The sequence below is a fragment of the Mesoplodon bidens genome (assembly GCF_964165515.1).
Source record: "Mesoplodon bidens genome assembly, chromosome: 12".
Taxonomy (NCBI): domain Eukaryota; kingdom Metazoa; phylum Chordata; class Mammalia; order Artiodactyla; family Ziphiidae; genus Mesoplodon; species Mesoplodon bidens.
In genome coordinates this window covers 44,962,756-44,982,878 of record NC_138168.1, presented here as the reverse complement: position 1 = coordinate 44,982,878, position 20,123 = coordinate 44,962,756, and the positions used below count along the sequence as shown (strand labels likewise).

General features: G+C 38.7%; 2 protein-coding genes across 6 annotated transcripts in view; one reads left to right on the top strand and one right to left on the bottom strand.

Moving 5' to 3' along the window:
* Positions 1-10,175, bottom strand: part of CDC40 (cell division cycle 40) — a 49,308-nt gene extending 39,133 nt beyond the window's left edge. The window contains exon 1 of the mRNA XM_081250799.1: positions 9,951-10,175. Within this exon, the coding sequence (XP_081106925.1) occupies positions 9,951-10,139 (189 nt within the window). The 5' untranslated portion in view covers positions 10,140-10,175. The remainder of the gene's footprint in view (positions 1-9,950) is intronic.
* Positions 10,176-10,637: 462 nt separating this feature from the next.
* Positions 10,638-20,123, top strand: part of WASF1 (WASP family member 1) — a 94,185-nt gene continuing 84,699 nt past the window's right edge. For 3 of the 5 annotated variants that reach the window (XM_081250796.1, XM_081250794.1, XM_081250798.1), the window contains exon 1: positions 10,638-11,155. The gene's annotated coding sequence lies outside the window, so the exon portion shown is untranslated. The remainder of the gene's footprint in view (positions 11,156-20,123) is intronic. The other 2 variants (XM_081250795.1, XM_081250797.1) reach the window with 2 other exon arrangements.

Below are 20,123 nucleotides of genomic sequence, written 5' to 3'. Positions count from 1 at the left end.
AATGAAACTTAAAAGCTTTTGCCCAGCAAAGGAAACCATAAATAAGACCAAAAGACAACCTTCAGAATGAGAGGAATTATTTGCAAACAAAGCAACTGACAAAAGATTAATCTCCTAAATATACAAGCAGCTCATGCAGCTCAATATCAGAAAAACAAAGCTGCAATGAACACGTGGTACATGACTCTTTGTGAATTATGGTTTTCTCAGGGTATACACTGCAGCACTATTTACAATAGCCAGGACATGGAAGCAACCTAAGTGTCCATCGACAGATGAATGGATAAAGAAGATGTGGCACATATATACAATGGAATATTACTCCGCCATAAAAAGAAACGAAATTGAGTTATTTGTAGTGAGGTGGATGGACCTAGAGTCTGTCATACAGAGTGAAGTCAGTCAGAAAGAGAAAAACAAGTACCGTATGCTAACACATATATATGGATTCTAAAAAAACCAAATCGTTCTGATGGACCTAGGGGCAGGACAGGAATAAAGATGCAGACGTAGAGAATGGAGTTGAGGACACAGGGAGGGGGAAGGGTAAGCTGGGATGAAGTGAGAGAGTGGCATGGACATATATACACTACCAAATGTAAAATAGATAGCTAGTGGGAAGCAGCTGCGTAGCACAGGGAGATCAGCTCAGTGCTCTGTGACCACCTAGAGGGGTGGGATAGCGAGGGTGGGAGGGAGATGCAAGAGGGAAGGGATAGGGGGATATATGTATACATATAGCTGATTCACTTTGTTATACAGCAGAAAGTAACACAACACTGTAAAGCAATTATACTCCAATAAACATGTTAAAAAAAAAAAGCTACAGAAGTTGGATTTTGTATGCACGAATGTGGCCTTAACCCCCTAGAACTATTCCTATCACGTCACCATCTTTATTCTGTTGGCCACTTGCGGATGCAGGATATATCTGTAAACATAATGCAGAGATAATGCAAAGTAACATCGCAAATTTTGCAAAACAGGTAGGAAAGCATGAAGTTGACAGTGATGCTGGAGAAGAAGCAATGCCACTGACAAATGAAGATCTCGTAGAGTTAGACTAGGTAATGACCAAACATAGAAAACTGACAGGAAAAGTAGTACTATAGGCACACAGTTATTGTTCCAAAATTTTGTCACTATTAATATACCCCCCACCAAAGCAGGTGACTTAGTTTCTCTACTTTACAAAGATAGAGTCTTTCAGGTCTGACTCTCTTAAACTTCCTTCCTCTCTTGTTTCAAATTTGTCCACATCTTTATCTTACCTCTTGACTTCAATTTCCAGCCCAAATTTTTATCTGCAGCCTTGACCATACCTAGCCTCTGTATCCACATATCTAACGGCCTATTGAACTTCATTATATGGATATTCCACAGCATCAAATACCTTGATATGTCCAAAACAGAAGATACCATTTCCCCATGACTTCACTGTCACACACGAACAAATTAGGCACCGAGTCTTACTGATTCTACCCCTAAAATATTTCTCTAGCAACCCTACTCCCACCTTCCTTTCTCCACCATCCTAGTTCAGACTTCATATCTTGCCTGGTCTATTATAACATGTCCTTATCTGCTTTAACATACACCCATTTTTGCCATATTAGACTAATTGCTGACTTTTTAAAATATCACGCACTTTCATGCTTCCTGTGTTGTTGGCAATGTTACTTTGTTCCTTATGCATTTCCCTTTGCTATCTGATAATATGTCATCTTCTTCTTTTCCCTGATACCGCCCCTCCTCTTGGCTCAGGAAAAATGCTTTTTCATCCACAGTCCTAAGAGATGTTACACATAACTCCTAATAGAACTTGTGATACATTATTTGTTGCACATGACTTTTACTTATACTTTATAGTCTTACTGCCCAGTAGAATGCAGGGCATTAAGCGCATGTTCAATAAATATTTGTTAAACTGAAAAAAGAAATGTCAAATTCCTAGAGAAATTAAAGAGGATGAAGGCTGACCAAAGATCACTGAAATTGGCAATTATGTCACAGAAAACCTTTGCCAGAGCAATTTTGGTAGTGGGGTGAAGTATGGAGAGCCAGCTGCAAGGGGCAGAGGTATGACCAAAAGACATCAATATTTTTGCTCTTTCAAGACATTTGGCAGTAAAGAAGAGATGGAGTACCAGATTGAAGGATTTTCTGCTTTTTTCCTTTCTAAAGAAAAGGCTAAGCCAAAGATTTAGTCAATCATAAGCTACAGGAAAGGAGCAAGTAGGGAGAAACATATGTTAAGAATGAGGGAATGATCAAAAAGGTATGGTCATTCTGGAAGAGTTGAGAGGGGAGATAATTCAAGATCCAACCAACTAGCCTCTGAAAAGGGAAGGAGAATCCTCCCTGAGATGAAACAGAGATTACAAAGACAAGAATGGGTGATGGGTGATAGATTTTTGGAGTTGGTGGGAGATGTTGGGAGTCATAGATGATCTTTTAATTTTCTTTTAATCCTTTAGTGTTGGGAGTTATCACTGCCACGTAAAATATTCTTTTTCTTTGCTTCTTTGTGTATTAGCTTTAGATTAGAATTTAGGTGGGTGCATCTGCCTGTGAGCCCAAATTATAGTCCTAAACCTTAGCTGAAAGGGAGCTGGGAGGATAGAATCTGGGTTTCCAGCTTCTGAAGGTAGGAGGCAGGGAAAGATGCTGTTTACATTAAGACTATTAAGGAAGGGGGTTCAAATGCTGGGCCACCTATATTACCCTAGAAAGCATACCCCAATCTTCATTGATTAGAGAGTGTATCTACCTAGGGCTCAGTAGCAAAACCAAGTACCACAAAGTTAAACTGCATAAAAACTAAATTAAATGCTTTTCTCTCTTTTATAAAGATAAACTGCTTATAGTAACAAGAGGCTTAGCCGTGTTCATACTTCCCCAATGGCTTTTTTAGAATACAGTTGCTAGAACCACTTTATAATATGGTTTACCAGATCTTTCTGATTAAGGGTATTTTAAATATTCTAAATTTGAATTATTTTGAACAGAGTACCACAAGACATCAAGTTTTAAATGCAAAATACAATTTTAAAAGAACTACTCTTAAAAAGCAATGTGGCAACTCATAAAAAATATAAATAGCTCCCCGTCTCTGGCTCCTGCTAAAATTATAGAACAAATTGGACAACTCCTCAGAAAATGAAGAGTTATTAATTTTACATTTAATTAGAAAAACTTGGACAACACCACAACCTTGTTTTAATACCCATGAGGAGTTCAGTAACAATTAGGCATGCAATTGAAATTACCAGAGAATTACAAAGGATTTCTATTCAGCTTTAGTTATCCATAAAAATTAAAGTGCAATAAGTAAAGTGTACCCTATGAGTCAAATAAGTTTAAATGCTACCTTTTGTTGATTCAAAGTAATTTGAAAATAAAATCCTATAATATTTACCTTTTAGTCCTTTTCACATTTCTTACTGTTACACAAATAAGAAAATGGATGTGAAAGCACTTTGTAAACTATAAACAAGACATAAATACCAACCATTAGTACAAACTATCAATTTATGTTATAGGTTTGTTGCCAAAGAACAGAAATGAATAGACTTTCTATAATGGGAGTTTAAGTGGCTGAGGAAAAAAATAGAAACTCATATAAAGGTATCTTTTGAGTTTGGCCCTTAACAGATCCAGAGGAAAAAGACTGTAATAAAAGACAAAGATGGACATTACATCATGATAAAGGGGTCAATCCAGCAAAAAGGTATAACATTTGTAAATATCTATGCACCCAACACAGGAGCACCTAAATATATAAAGCAAGTATTAACAGACCTAAGGGAGAAATTGACAGGAATACAATAATAGTGGAGGACTTTAATATTCCACTTACATTAATCATCCAGAAAGAAAATCAATAATTATACCAGATAGACTTAATAGATAAATACAGAACATTCCATCCAAGAGCAGCAGAATACACATTCTTTTCAAATGCACATAGAACATTCTCCAGGGTAGATCATATGTTAGGCCACAAAATAAGTCTCAATACATTTAAGAAGACTGAAATCATATCAGGCATCTTTTCAACCACAATGGTATGAAACTAGAGATCAATTAAAAGAAGAAAACTGGAAAACCCACAAATATTTGGAGATTAAACAATATGCTACTGAACAACCAATGGGTCAATGAAGAAATCAAAATAGAAATTAAAAAGAAAAATACCTTGAGACAAATGAAAATGGAAATACAACATACCAAAATCTATGGGATGCAGCAAAAGAAGTTCTAAGAGGGAAGTTAGAGACATAGGATTACCTCAAGAAACAAGAAAAACTTCAAATAAACAACCTAACTTTACACATAAAGGAACTAGGAAAGAAGAACAAATGAAGCCCAAAGTTGGTAGAAGGAAGGACATAATAAAGATCAGAGTGGAAATAAATGAAATAGAGACTAAAAAGACAGTGGAAAGAAAAAGACAAGAGCTGATTCTTTGAAAAGATAAAATTGATAAACCTTTACCTAGATTCACTAAGAAAAAAGAGAGGATGAAATAAATAAGATCAGAAACGAGAGGGAAGTTACAACTGATACCAAAGTACAAAGGATTATAAGATACTACTATGAACACCTATATGCCAACAAATTGGACAACCTAGAAGAAATGGATAAATTCCTAGAAACATACAGTCTTCGAGACTGAATCATGAAGAAATGGAAGTCTGAACTGACCAATTACTAGTAAGGAGACTGAATCAGTAATCAAAAAACTCCCAAAGAATAAAACTCCATGACCAGAAGGCTTCAATATTCTACCAAATATTGAAAGATTTCACACCTATCCTTCTCAAACTCTTCCAAAAAATTGAAGAAGAGTGAATGCTCCCAGACATTAAGATGTGACAAAGACTGTATGTGGCCTGCACAGCCCCAAATATTTACTATCTGGCCCTTTACCAAAGTTTGCCAATCCCTGGCCTAGTATATGGTCAGTTTTTAAAAAATGTTTTATTACTGATTGAAAACAGTTTTCTGCATTTAGTGCCATGTCCTTTATACCCTTCAGATACAGTTTGCTAATTTTGTTGTTTGAATTTTCTGTGTCATCATTGATATTGTTTTGCTTATTCTATCAATTATTGAAAGAGGTATATTAAAATCTTCTGCTGTAATTGTAGATTCGTTAGTTTCTCTCATAGTTATAAAAACTTTTGCTTAAATATTTTGCGCTTACATTATTAGGTGCATATAAATTTAAAATTGTTATGTACCTCTTTGTGAACTGAGCCTTGTATCATTATGAAGTGGTCCTTTTTCTGTTTTAAAGTCTATTTTATTGACCCTAATACAATCATCTTCTTCTTGGAATTTGCCTGATATATTCTTTTTTTTTTAAAGAAGATGTTGGGGGTAGGAGTTTATTAATTAATTTATTTATTTTTGCTGTGTTGTATCTTCGTTTCTGTGCGAGGGCTTTCTCCAGTTGTGGCAAGTGGGGGCCACTCTTCATCACGGTGCGCGGGCCTCTCACTATGGCGGCCTCTCTTGTTGCAGAGCACAGGCTCTAGACGCGCAGGCTCAGTAGTTGTGGCTCACGGGCCTAGTTGCTCCATGGCATGTGGGATCCTCCCAGACCAGGGCTCGAACCCATGTCCCCTGCATTAGCAGGCAGATTCTCAACCACTGCGCCACCAGGGAAGCCCTGCCTGATATATTCTTTTCCCCTCTTTTTATTTTTGATCTTTCTGGAGATCTTAGCAATCATGGCAAGGCAAGAAAAGAAAAAAGGACTGAAAGGAAGAAAAAAAATACTGTCATGTTTGCAGCTGATACCATTATTTAAGTAGTAAGATCAGTCAAAAAATTAAATAATGGAAAAAATAACACAATTTATTATTATAATAGCATAAAACTAAGATGCACCTAGAAATATCTGCAACAAAACTGTTCAAGATATTGATAGAGAAAATTATAAACTTTCAAAGAAATTAAAAACCTAAAGAAGACCTAAATGAATGAACAGATATAACACTGTCTTCAAATTGATCTAGGAGTCAACCCAACTCCAAACAAAATCCCACCTGGGTGTTAGCAGAATTTACAGGTTAATTCTAACCCGTATACAGAATTACAGGGGACAAGAATAGCCAAGACATTCTTGAATAACAACAAAAAGGGATGGAGGTGGGGTGGGGGTGGGGGAGGTAGAACAGCCCTACCAAAGATAGAGCTATATTATTAAAAATGTTCACACCATACACAAAACTTAATTCCATGTGGAGTCATGACTTAAATGGAAAAAGCAAAAATACAGTGCTTTCAAAAGACAAAATGGGAGGATATTTTTATGACTTCGGGAAAAGGAAGAATTTCTCCAACAAGGAAAAGGAGCCACAATCCATAACAAGCCACAAATTTGCAACACATAATTGACGAAGGATAGTATCCAGAATATATAAGGATCTCCTACAGATCAGGAAAAAGACAACCCAATAGTAACTTCAAAAAATCAAATCAAATCACCTATAAGGTATGTGAAATCTCATTAGTGTTCAGTGATATGGATTAAAAACATTACATAAGTTCATACTTTGCCAGAATGCTTGCTATTAGTCACAATACAATTTGACAAATACAGATGAACTTATTTGTATGTTCACATCTCCTCCCCTGGACATTCTTCTGTCATTAAATTTACTGGGTATAAGCTTTTGTAAAAGCATATTAACAAACTAGCGATGATCAATATCCCTTACTCTCTCATCACAGAAACCAGATCACTGCGGGGTTTAGCCCCAGCTCTGCTTCTAATGGACCTCTGATACCTATTCAGTCTTTCCCCCTGGATTATCTTACTTATAACTTGAAGTGATTGAACTGAGTTTTAGAGACTTCCTCTCACTCCCACCCAATCAATGTACCTTGAATCTCAACATACATGCTTTTTCAAGACTTGGGTTTTCACTTACTCTTTCATTCATTTTCTCACCTAATGTATTTCTCTTAATATCATGTACTAGGCATTGAAGACATGAAAACAAATATACACAACAATCTCTGGTCGCCAGGGTCTGGTCCAGGAGAAAGAAAAAAATTAACAAATCACAGCAATGTGGCAAGTGCTATAACTGAGATGTGGAAAGGGGGCTAAGGTAGACAGAGGAGGAAATATGTGCACTGAGACTGAAGGACAGTAGAGTTTTGGGGGGTGGGATGAGGGGAGGCATGAGGCAAGGGATCTCCATGCAGAGAGACTAGCGTGGGCAAAATCTTGAGAGAAAAAAAGAAAATAGGCTTTGGGTGCTTTGTAGAGAGTTCAGCATGGGAGGATGGCAGGTCTCATAAGGAACTCAGGAATTACCCAGCAGGCCATAGGGTGTCTTGGGGCAAGGAAGTGGAATGATAGCACTGGAATCCAGAAAGACCACTCTGAGTGCACTGTGAAGGGAAAAGTGGGTATGGAACTGGGAGACAGGAATGGAGGAAGTAGAAAGACCAGTTAGAAGGTTATTATAAGTGTCTTGAAGAAAAATTACAAGAATCTGAACAGTGGCAGCAAAAGAGGAAAGAGAGATTTGATAAACGTCATTGGTGCTATTGGGTAATGGGTCTTGGTAATGAACAGGACCCATTACCCAATAGCAGGGGTTCAGAAAGAAAGAAGAGTCAAGAATGACTCCTGAGAGAAGTAAGGAAGATATGAAGTAAGGCTGTGTCAGTAAAAATGGAGAGGAAGGAGTTGATGTGAGAGAAATTAATGAAGCAGAAATGTTAGAACCAGCTGAATGACTAGCTTCAGGGGCTGAGGAAGAAGTCAGAGAAAAAGACCCCTCTGTTCTTGGCTTGGACTAATGGGTGGGTTGTGGGATCATTAATCCAAATGGGAAAAACAGGTGAGGCAGATCCCGAGGGAAAGAAAATGTCAATTTTTTAGCACATTGGATTGGAGGTGCCTGAGAGCTATCCTGGGAGAGACGGCAATAGTTCTGAAGCTAGCAAGGAGTTTAGAATTGGATAAGGATAGTGTGCCTGGCATATGCTTTATGACAAGTCTTGAACTCCATGAGATAGGTACTAGTGTTATCCCTACTTCACAGATGAGAAAAAACTTAGACACAGAGCACTTATTTATCCAAGGTCACCATCTGGGTAGCTGCTGGAGGTAGGATTTGAATCCTGGCGGTCTTGATTCCAGAGCCTGTGTGAACCACTTCACAGTGTTCACCTGTAAGTCATCAGGAGCACTGCAGGTTGAAGGCCTGGAGAGTATGAGGGGCGCAAAGGCGGACTAAGGACAGAGTCTCAGGAAACACTAATATTGAAAGGGAGGGCAGAAGAACAGGGGATCAGAAGACTGCAGATGGCCCCATGGAAGCCAAAAAGAGAACGTTTCAAAAAAGAACTATTTAATAGTGTCACTTGATGCAAGTATTCAACTCAGATGACAGAACTTCACAACTGGAAGGCCAGTGACATTACTCAGGGAGAGTAAGTTTCCCAAGAGGCTAGGGCAAGGCTGCATTGAGTTGAGGAGAAAATAAGATAAAGTGAGAGAGCTCCAAAAAGCTGAGCTGTGAAAAGAATGAAGACTCAGGAGGCTGCTAGAGGAGGGGTGTAAGTTTGGGGAGTTTGTTTTGTTATAAAAGTAGGAGGATCCTAAGCATTCTTTCATACTCGATAGACATTAGTAAAAAGTAAAATCCATGAATAGCTCACTAAAAGCCTGTAAAACACTCAGGTATATCACTATCACTAGACTGGGAAACAGCTTAAATACAAAGGACTTTTTGCACACTGCCTCCCCTCACCACATCTTCAGCTCCTGATCACCCCCACTGGGCTCTGCTGGGCCTCTACTACCAACTGGTGGATGCTCTTCTCCAGCTCTAGACACACAGACCTTTCCTCGGTTCTTCAAACACACTAAGCTCTTTGCCATCTCAAGGCTTGCTGTCTCCTTTTGCTGGGAAACTCTTGCCTTATCATGCACTTGGCTGGCTTTTTCCTGTTCCTCAAAGCTGCTTTTGCAAGAGGACTTCCCTGACCAATCTACAGAAGTCATACTCCTAACTTATTCTTTATCACTGAACTCTATTTCACGGAATTCTATTTTTTCCTTTACAGTACTCAGTCCAATCTGTAACCACTTTATTTGCTCATATTTTATTGGCTGCCTCTTCCACTAAAATGTATGCAATCATGATGCCAAAGATGTCTGGCTTGTTTGCCTCTGTGTCTTCAGCCCTTAGTCCTGGCAAGTAACATGTGTTCAATAAATATTTGTTAAAGGAACTATATAACCCAATTTCTCCCTCTACCACTTTCCTCAATTGGGATCATGCACACTGTTTCTTAAATCTAAGGCCTTTTCTCACTGTCTTGACTTATATATACACTTTTATTAGATACCAGGATCTCTGCTGCAAGCTTTATTTGTATCATTTCATTTAATCGTCACAATAGTCCTCTCATATAGATAGGTCCTTTTAAAATTGTATCTCCATTGTACAGGTGAGGCAACTGAGGACGTTGTATAACTTGCCCAAGTTCAAACAAGTGGTGGAGCCGGGATCAGAATTTAGTTATGACTTCAAAAACAAAACAAAGCCAGGCCACACCTCACTTCAAGCGAGGGCACATACTCTAGTTTGGGAAGTCCTGATTTAGCTTTGTTTATGTTCTGTTACACCTACTCCATCCAGGCCACATCCTAATCCATAAATTCGAATTTCACCCCCTCTTCCCGCTTGCTTTCTGCAGGTGGGAGCTGAGAGCCGGGAGTGGAGGGCTGTCCTGAACTTCCAGTTCCCAGCTTCTCCCAAGGAAGATGCATGTAGGGAGAAGAAGAGATCCAAGCGTTAGCCACTTACCTTGCAGGACTGCGGACGAGGTAACCCGGGGCCTAACAAGTGACTGTCGGATTCTGGAGCAGAAACCGACAATTCCAGCCCCGCAATAGTGGCCAAAACGCTTACCTTAACGGCCACCTCCGGAGCGGAGTCCACCGCCACTGCCAGAGAGGACTTATCTGAAGACGATTTAGTCAAGTGCATAAGGGAGTCCGCGGCTGGCAGCGAACACCGTCCACCCTCACTGTCCGAGTCCGATTCGGACCCTGAACCCGAACCATACGAAGCAGCCAGAGCTTCGATCGCAGCCGACATGACGGCAATAGACACTCTGTGGAGACCAGGCCCTGGCGGAAGAAAGAGTAGCTTCAGGTCCTGACAGATTGCCATGACACACATTATTTAGCTCCTTTCCTACGAAATCGTTTATATTTTAAAACAATCATTACAATCGATTAATTAGTATTAGAATAAGAACAACAGGACTTGTAATTTGGAAACATTTACTTAGGGAAATAGAATTATAATAGCTTATAACTTTCGGGACCTTTGCGGCTAGATTAAAGACTACGAGTTCCGAAATACCTTGAGGCCTCGAAGTGCTACGCTTCCGGCGTGCCGCGCGGCAGGAAGTGGGAGAGGCACGATGGGAACTGTAGTTTAGAGAAAGGGGGCGGGGTGGGCAGGCCCCTCTTTGACCCCGCCCCTGAATGGTAGGTTCATTCAATTGGCTATCATCTTTCCTCATTCCCTGGCCAAGCACTGTTCTCTCCGTCCCCCTCCCCCAAACTGAGGATTGGGCAATACCATAAAGCCTCAGGAAAGGGGGGGGGGAAGAGAGATATTCATCCCCCACTGATGGGTGAGTGGGTGGGGGCTGAGTTTCCCACCACAGATGCACCTGGGCACTGGGAGCTGAAGAGGAAAGTGAGAATCATAAGTGGGAAGACCTTGACTGGCGGGGAATAGCTCCTGGTGGGAAAGATGGGGGATTAGGTGGCGAGAGTCCTGCGGTTCCCCCTGCTTCAGGCGCGGGTCTTCGCGCCCAGTTGTGGAGAGTCGCGCGCTGGGAGGGGGCAGCTGGGGGGCGGCGGCGGCCGCTCGCGGTGTTGTTCGCTCGCGCGTCGAGCACACGGTGGGTCCGGTGAGCGGCGGGCGTCGCAGGCGGCGTTCCTTGTGGCCCGGTGCCTCGGCCGCTGCCTACAGCGGGTTTCACCAGGGAGCCTGACAATCCTGGAGGCTCTAGGTGGAGTCCCGGGAGCTGAGAGAGACCGGCGGCCACCGCCGAAGCATGAAGAAGGGGTAAGGCTAGAGCCCCTCAAGATTCCTCGGTGAGCGCGAGTCTCTTAGGAATTGTTTTTTTTTGGGGGGGACAGGGTGCCGGGAGAGGAACTCTTCCTCACTGGCCAGAACGGAGAGAGGTGTGCGTGGAGCACTAGCCCAGCAAAGGTTGCGAGGCTGGGCGCGCCTACCCCGCGTCGGCCCCCACCCCCATTCGCGGGTTTCCAGAGCTTCGGCAGCCAGACCGCCGGCCAGGCTGGGTACCCAGGGACACGGCGGCCGGCGGGCGCACCTGGGGCTCGGTTGCGGGGACCGCCCCGAGGCTGCTCTAGGCGGGGAGACTGCGGGTCTTAGGTGCCACCGCCTGAGAGCCCCTGCCCCCGCGGTCCGCCCCCGGAGAAGCCCCGCTCGAGATACGTGCCCGAGGCTCTGTAAAGCCAGCTGGTGCGTTTGCGTTTTTGCGCCGCGCGTCTGTGTCTAAAGAGACAACATAACGGTAAAGCGAGTGCGGGGATCTCTTTCTTCGCTAGAAGAGGAGGCCAAGCGCGGTTCTAGCCTCCGATGCCTGCTATGGGGAGGGGGGTGCCTTGGGCAGAGTTAGGGAGCTGCTCACCCAGCTCCGATGTCAGCAGGACTCGCCCATTGTGCCACCCGGATAATTATTCAACTCTGCAGCATCCATTGCACCTTTCCCATTTTTCTTTTCCCCTTGCTGTAGCATGCCCCCTAGCTTCGGTACTCTGACGCCTTCTTTTGCACTTGCGGATGATGAACTGGAGTTGAATAATGGTGAAAAGAAAGCACATCTGACCTGAACATTCATAACCTGTCCTATAGCCGATTAATTAACTAATCCCCAGATAGCCTAGATACTTGAATACGACTCAGTCTAATTCTGTCCTTTTTTATGTAAGGTGTGCCTAGGATTATATATAGTTTTTTTTGTTTTTTGTTTTTTTTGGTGTTGGTGTTAGATCCACGTATTAGCTAAGTCTTATTCCTGTCCGGTAATTGATGTAATTGATTTATTGGTTATTCAGCCCGTCTAATGCTTTAAATTTAATTTGTATAGAGGATAACTTTCATTTTCCTAATTGTTGGTAGCACTGTATCATAATTACAGATTCAGTCTCAGTCTTTGAACTCTCAGGAACAGTTTTTTCCCTTATGCTCTAAGTTTCTGTTAGGAAAAGTGTATTTTTTAATGTCCAATATTTGATATAAAATTTCTCAAGTTTTGAATAAGGGAAGTTTTGTATATCTTTATTTTTCAGTAGCGGAATATTTGATTGCCAGTTCTAGCCTCCGGTTGAAAGAAAGAAAGCATTTAATATTTAAGGTGGGGTTTTAACTGCCATAACATTTCCTAAATTTATCTAAATTTTACTTTTTATTCAGTTCTTTTCTTTGCAATATCATGTATTTAATTCCTTGTTATAGAATTTCTTCTCATTTTTCCAACTTCTGTCTACAAGGATGGGTAGGCTACAATTTTGCACGATCTACCTGAAAGATGAAATATTTTTTGAACATGGAAGAAACAACTGTTGGTCATTTGTTTATTATGTTAAAAACTGTTTACATCCCACTATTTAAAAATAAACGATTCACGACCAAAAATAAGTGTTTTATTTTTCTTTTTGTGATCCTCCCTTTCCAGCTTTTCTTGTTTAAGATTGTTGCCATAACCCTCTTGGTAAAACGGAATTGCACATAGACATTGCAGAGGCAGTTGTTTTAAGGTACAGTAATTGTTTTATGGCACTTGGAAGTGGCGCACATATAATATAACTTGATAGTGTAGCATCAGTTGCTTGTTAGGAAATGACCTTGCAGTTTACAAAATGGACACCTTGTCTTGGTTTCTTTATATGTAAATGGAAATAAACCCATTTATGCCACTAAGTAGTATGTATAAATTAAGTACATATGTTTTCATGACGCTTTCAAAGAAAATTTAAATATTTTAGCTAATGAACGATGAAAATATTTCAGTGTAAAATACAGTGAAAAATGTCATTAGGATTTTCTGTGGCATGTTAGAATGGATGTTTTACATTGAATTTTGCTTTGGAGACATATGGCTCTAAATTGAAGAATGTTTCTCATCTATCAAGTTTTTAATAATTGCAAATTTAATAGGTATTATAGTTAATACATATATGTAGTTGTAAATATAGGTATAGTTAATATTCATGAAAAAGTTATATGACTTGGTAGTAAACAAGTAGAATAGTGAATTAAGTTTGTGAAAAAGAAAATCTCCAGAAAACATTAAGGCCTTTTTCATTGAAAAATTTGCAGATGACACAATTCAAAATACATTTTGTAATTGAATTTGTAATACATTGATTTTTGTAGTGTAATATAATACATTGACTTTGTAATACATTGAAAATACGTTGATCATTTGTGAGGTGTGATATGGAGCTACTTTGTTTATTATTCAGGTTTGTAAATAACCATTTATATATTCAGAGATGGTGTATAAATATAATACTATATTTAATTATACGTTTTGCTTTATTGTCAGAATAATTTAAGGTATTTCCAAGTGTTTGATTTTCATTATCACAGTAGCTAGTAGCTTTTGATTTTCTTATCATGGGATTAACTCAGTTAATTTTCATAGCAAAAACTATTAAAATATATTATTGCTTTTACCAAAACAGTGCTTTTAGTTACTCTATGGGGAAACTTCATATAAATAAGACTATTCAGATGTCTTTAAAGTTACTATTATATAGTTTCCATTTTTGAGAATTAATTTGATGACATTTTTAATGTTTTCTTAAATGACCAACTAAAATTTAGCTGTCATTATTACTTGGATAAGTACAGTTTACTCAAGGTTTTTCTAAGCTCCTTGAGGACAGGAACTGACCCAATGCTTATTGTCATAAATCTGAGATTGCTAGCATAGTGTTTAGCAAATAATATAGGTTTAATTTTTTATTGGACAAATAAAATGAATGAATGAAGACTATCCATTGATTTAATGTACCATGTAGACATTTTTTAAAAGATCTATCAAATAAATTTTTAATTCATAAAGCTTATAGCTTTATCTCAAGAGAAAAGAAAAAAAATGTATTTGGAAGTTCTTTGAACTTCATTTACCTGTTCAGGCATAATTCCTTTACCCACACATTTTTTGAACTAGTACTAGATACTGTATAATGCATACATTGTCAACCTTTCATTTATGAAATGATAATAATTTTCTTCTTATTTCTTACAGGTCACTTCATGAAAATGTACATTAAAGGTTTTTTTTTTTTCCTAAATTAGATGAGTATAGATATGTGTTTGATTCTTTTTGACTTATTTCATTTTTCCAGTAAAATATTAATTTAAAAATGTATGTAGAGTATATCCTATGCTAAATGTGCCTGAGTACCTAATTTTAAGAATAAGTGACTTCTAGGGTGGAGCTTTTTATAAAATGAAGGATCTTGTGTTTTTAGTTTATCACATTCAGTTTATAATTTTGAATCTTTGTGTAGTGGTAGTTCCTAGCTTACAATAGGGTTGATTATATTTTAAAACTTGTAAAATGGTTTAGAACTTGGAACTTACGTTCTCAGAAGCAATATGCTTGGTTAGATTTGCAGACAACTCACCAAATTTAACCCATAATATACTTGAATTTTAGGAGTAGACTAATACTATTAGAGAGTTGTAAAATTGTATTATTAGTTAATATAAATACTATATTGAAAATACCTATTATATTGAAAATACCTATAGGTATAATACCTATACCTATATTGAAAATAATGTGTACAACAGTCTTTCTGTGGGAAAATCAATTCAGAATCTACCTTGAAATGCTAGGAATACATTTCTCTTGTATTAGACATAACAACGTTATTAGGAACTTGTCCTCTGACACCCACTGGACATGAAGAGGAAGATTTTCCTCAGTTCCATGAGTGGTGCAACCATACATCATCTGGGGCAACAGGTCAAAGAATGAGAAATTGGAAGGAGCTAAGATCTGTTTTGTAACGTTAGACAAGTCATTTTACCTCTTAAGGTCTTTGGTTTTCTCATTTATAAATTGAGAAGGTTGAAGTAGATGATCTCTGAGGTTCCTTTTGGTTACAAATAAAATTCAAAGGCATTTCGAAGCTAAGTGTAACCCTTTAATCTGAGAGTTCATTTTCCCTTTCTAATGTTACTGCTTATATACTTCCTGTCAGAAAATTTCTCCTTTCTGGATTTACCTCTGGAAAGATTATACTCTTACTCTTTTTCTCACATGCCTATTCGTGGGAGCAAGACTTTTTAGGTTTTTAAAGGAATTTTTGTTGTTGTTACGGTTGCTGTTTTGTTTGCTTTTGTATTTATTCTTTTTTTAAACTCCCAGCACCACCAAGAAACAGAATTAAGATGATTTTCTTTGCTTTCCTCTTTTGAGTTTTTTACTGACAAGGTAGATTTTATTTTTATACTTTGGAGAAAGATCACATGCAGTGTATCTCCAGAGAAATTTTTTTGGAAGGCAAAAATATTGTAACTAAAGTTGTGGAGTGGGTGTATGAAGGTAAAGAGGTGGAATATGACCTGCGAATAGGGTTGTCAGATAATGTAAGGGGTATCCTGTATTTTTTTTTTTTTTTTTTTTTGTGGTACGCGGGCCTCTCACTGTTGTGGCCTCTCCCATTGCAGAGCACAGGCTCCGGATGTGCAGGCTCAGTGGCCATGGCTCACGGGCCTAGCCGCTCCACGGCATGTGGGATCTTCCTGGACCGGGGCACGAACCCGTGTCCCCTGCTTCGGCAGGCGGACTCTCAACCACTGTGCCACCAGGGAAACCCTATCCTGTATTTTTATTTGCTAAATCTGGCAGCCTTGCCTTGGGTGCTGTGGATCTTTGGGCGGGCAAGAGTACGGTGATGGGGTGGTTGGAGGCAGAGGGAGACAGGGAGAAAGTCCTCCTTGAGGACAGGGCAGTTTTGTTGTTGTTGTTTTGCTTGGTTGTTTTGTTTTGCCCTCATTCATTTTTGTGTTTCTAGTACTTGTTCTTTAAGCTAAATAGATGTTTGAGCTGATATAATTTCGATGGAAGAGCAGGTAAATAATTCTCTTAGGAAGGTGGTAAGATCAAGATGCTATGAGAAAAGGGGTTATGAAACACAGCTGTGTTTGTCATATACACTGGAGTATTTTGTAGGTTTTTAATTAAGTTCTTATTTGGAGGTTAATAATATTCAAGAATAACAGGTAACAGGGTAACATGGTCTCCTAAGAGGAAAAGAAGTACCACTGCATGCTTGCTCTGCGTGCAAGCTACTGTATAGGTACTGTTACATTTATTGTCTTACTTATTTGATATCATAGTCTTATGAGGATTTTATGGAAGAAGGGGGTTAACTGAATTAAACAAGTTCATCCTGCTCAGCAGAAGCACAGGTTCTCTGGGCACCACTCTCTTCCCTTTACTGCTGAAGCAGCCATTTTAATAACTTGATAATAGTAATTCTGCCTGCCTGCTACCTCTCCTTCATCTGCATTTGGATAATCTAGTGGTGATTGTCCCATGCTAAGCCAGTTATTCATTCAGCACATAATTATTGAGGGCCAACTAGGTGCTAGATAGATACAGAAAGAGTAAAACAGAGGTCTTGATTCTCTTAAGCAGCACGGTAAGAGACTGATACTAGAGAAAGGCACACATTTATCATTAGAAATTGTGATGAGTGCTCTAAAGGACAAGAACAGGTAACCTAGTTTACCTTGGAAATCAGGGACAGCTGCTTTGAGGAAAGGTTGGTGGACATTACCTATGCGAAAAAAGAATAGAAGGTAACGAATGCGTGGAAAACAATTTTTGAGATGGGAAAGAGCTTGGCAGGTTCAAGGGACTAAAGAAAGGCCAGAGTAGATAAAGCTGAGCTGTGCAGTGGGCAGGAGGGCTTTTGGAGGTCAACGGGAGGCAGACCAGGCAAGGCGCATTAGCTCTGGCTCAGTAAGAGGTACGGATTTCTACTTTAAGTGTATTGGGGAAGGCCATGAGGAATTTTAACCAGGTTAATCCTGAATCAGGTCTGTCTTTTAAAAAGATCGCTCTGGCTTAGAGGGGGCAAGGGAGGCCAATCACAATTCTGCCTATTTCTGTAGTTTATTGGTCCAGTTCTAGATGCCTGCGCTGAGCCAGGCTACTCAGTTTTTTCTAGGTCCTAAGTGCCCAGAGGGTGGAATAATTTGTTTTCTCTCCATAAGACACAAAACTGAGAAACTGTTAATGGCCTTGTTTCCTGCCCTGTGAGGTAGATAAGCAGGGGCATCTTGAAGAAAGAACAAGAAGAGAAGTAGATAAAGAGTCTTGGCTTTGTTCAAATGTCTTTGTCCATGGTCCTGAGATTGGGTTGCAAGAGGCAGCCTAGTATCTTTGTTATAAGTTGTCCTTTTTTCCACAAACTAGTTGGAATGATATTTTTGGTGCTTGGCAACCAACTAATTGAGTCCTAGATTAAGTAACTTGTACAAGGTCACAACGCTAATAAAAATGGTAGAGGTGAAACTTGAATAGAGATTTCAAAGTCCCATTTTTTTCCTATAACCATATGCTGCCAAGCCACCACTCCTTAAATTAATGATTCTAAAGGGATTCTAAGGAGGTGGGTGTTGGGTGTGATGACACTGTTGGATGATGATGGCAGCAGTGCTTTATTTGGGGTATGTTTTGCAATGTAAAGCTTCCTGGCATTCTTTTCTGTTGAGTAACAGTTACTCAGGTCTACTCTAAAAAGTTAGCCTTTCTATAATGACTAACTCATTTGAAAAGAAAAAGAGAAAGAAAAAGCTTGTGTGTCAAGGAATGGATTAACTCATTTGATTCCTCTACTGAAAAATGTGAAGTCTGTTATGTTTTCATGTTATGCTACAAAAGTAAGCATTTTTGTTTTCCATTCTTTGATAAGACATGTTGTCTTATATCTGGGTTTTGTTTGTTGGTAAATTTTTGTGACATAAATGTGCTCGAGATAAAACCAGAGAATTGTGGAAAGGTTAAGCAAAATGGGAGGAATATGAGAAGCATTTTATATAGAAAACTAGCACTCATTTATTTTGAAAACCAAAATAAAAGCTTTGTGTGATACATCATAATACATGGCTAGAAATTTATCAATTTTGTTGATATTTTCAAAGGACCCTCTTTTGGTTTCATTGGTTTTCTCTGTTGATTTTCCATTTTCAATTTCATTGATTTCTGCTCTGTTTTTAAAAAAATTCTTCTGATTACTTTAGGCTTATACTGCTCTTCTTTCTCTAGTTTCCTAGGGTAGAAGCTGAGATTGATTTTAGATCTTTCTTCTTTCCTAATATATGCAGTCAGTGCTATACATTTCCCTTTAAGCTTTTGATAGATCTCACACATTTTGATGAGTGGTATTTTAATTTTCATTTACTTCACAATATTCAAAAATTTATGAGACTTCTTTGACCCATATGTTATTTAGAAGTGTGTTATTTAATCTTCAAATATTTGGGGATTTTCCAGCTACCTTTCTGGTATTACTTTCTAGTTTAATTCCATTGTGGCCTGAGTGTATACGTTGTATGATATCTGTTCTTTTGCGGGGAGGGTGTTTTACAGCCCAGAATATGGTCTGTCTTGGTGAATGGTCTGTGTGAGCCTGAGAAGAATGTGTGTTCTTTGTTGTTGGGTGAAGTACTATATAAATGTCAATTAGATCCAGTTGACTGATGATTCTGTTCAGTTCAACCCTATCCTTATTAATTTTCTGCCTGTTGGATCTGTCAGTTACTGATAGAGAGGTGTTCAAGTCTCTGTAATAGTGAATCCATCTATATTTCTCCTTGCAGTTCTGTCAGATTTTGCTTCACATATTGTGGGGCTCTGTTAGGTATATGCATTAAGGATTGTTATGTCTTCTTGGAGAATTTATACCCCTATCATTATGTAAAGCCCTTCTTTATCCCTGGGATATTCCTCTGCTCAAAAGTGTCTGCATTCTCTGAAATTGTGTCTTTATATTTAAAGTGGGTTTCTTGTAGACAGCATATAGTTGGGTCTTTTTTTTTTTTTCTAGTGCACTCAGATGTTCTGTCTTTTAATTGCTGTATTTGAACCATTCACATTTAAAATGGTTATTGATACAGTTGGATAATATCTACCATATTTGTAACTATTTTGTATTCATTACATTTGTTCTTTTTTTAATACTTTTGTCTTTTTCAGCCTTCTTTGGCTTTAATTAAGCATTTTATATGGTTTCATTTTTCTCTCCTTTCCTCACATATCAATTATATTTCTTTTTAAAATGTTTTTAGTGCCCTAGAGTTTGCAATGTACATTTACAACTGATCTAAGTCCACTTTCACATAACATTATGTTGCTTCACAAGTAGCACAGGTATCTTATAACAGAATATTCCAGGGACTTCCCTGGCGGTCTCGTGGTTAAGACTCCATGCTTCCACAGCAGGGGCCACGAGTCTGGTCCCTGGTTGGGGAACTAAGATCCCACATGCCTTGCTGCACGGCCAAAAAAAAAAAAAAGTAAAAACAAAAAAACCCCCAGAATATTCCCAATTCCTCCATCCATTCCTTATATCATTGCTGCCATTCATTCAATTTATGCATATACTATAATTACCCAATATTTTGTGGCTATTATTACTTTGAACAAAACAGTTGTCTATTAAAATCAAAGAGAAATTTTAAAAATATATATTTTTTACATTTATTTATTCATTCTTTGTTGCTCTTCCTTTCTTCATGTAGATCCAAGTTTCTGATCTATATTGTTTTCCTTCCCTCTGAACTTCTTTTATCTTTTCTTTCAAGGCATGTCTACTGGTGACAGAGTCCATCAGTTTTCACTTGTACAAAAAAGTCATTACTTCTTCACTTTGAAGGGTAATTTCTCTAGGTTGGTGGTTTTTCTTTCAACACTTTAAATATTTCACTCCACTCTCTTGTTCATGGTTACTGACAAGATGTCAGTTTAATTCTTATCATTGTTTCTCTATTCGTAAAGTGTTT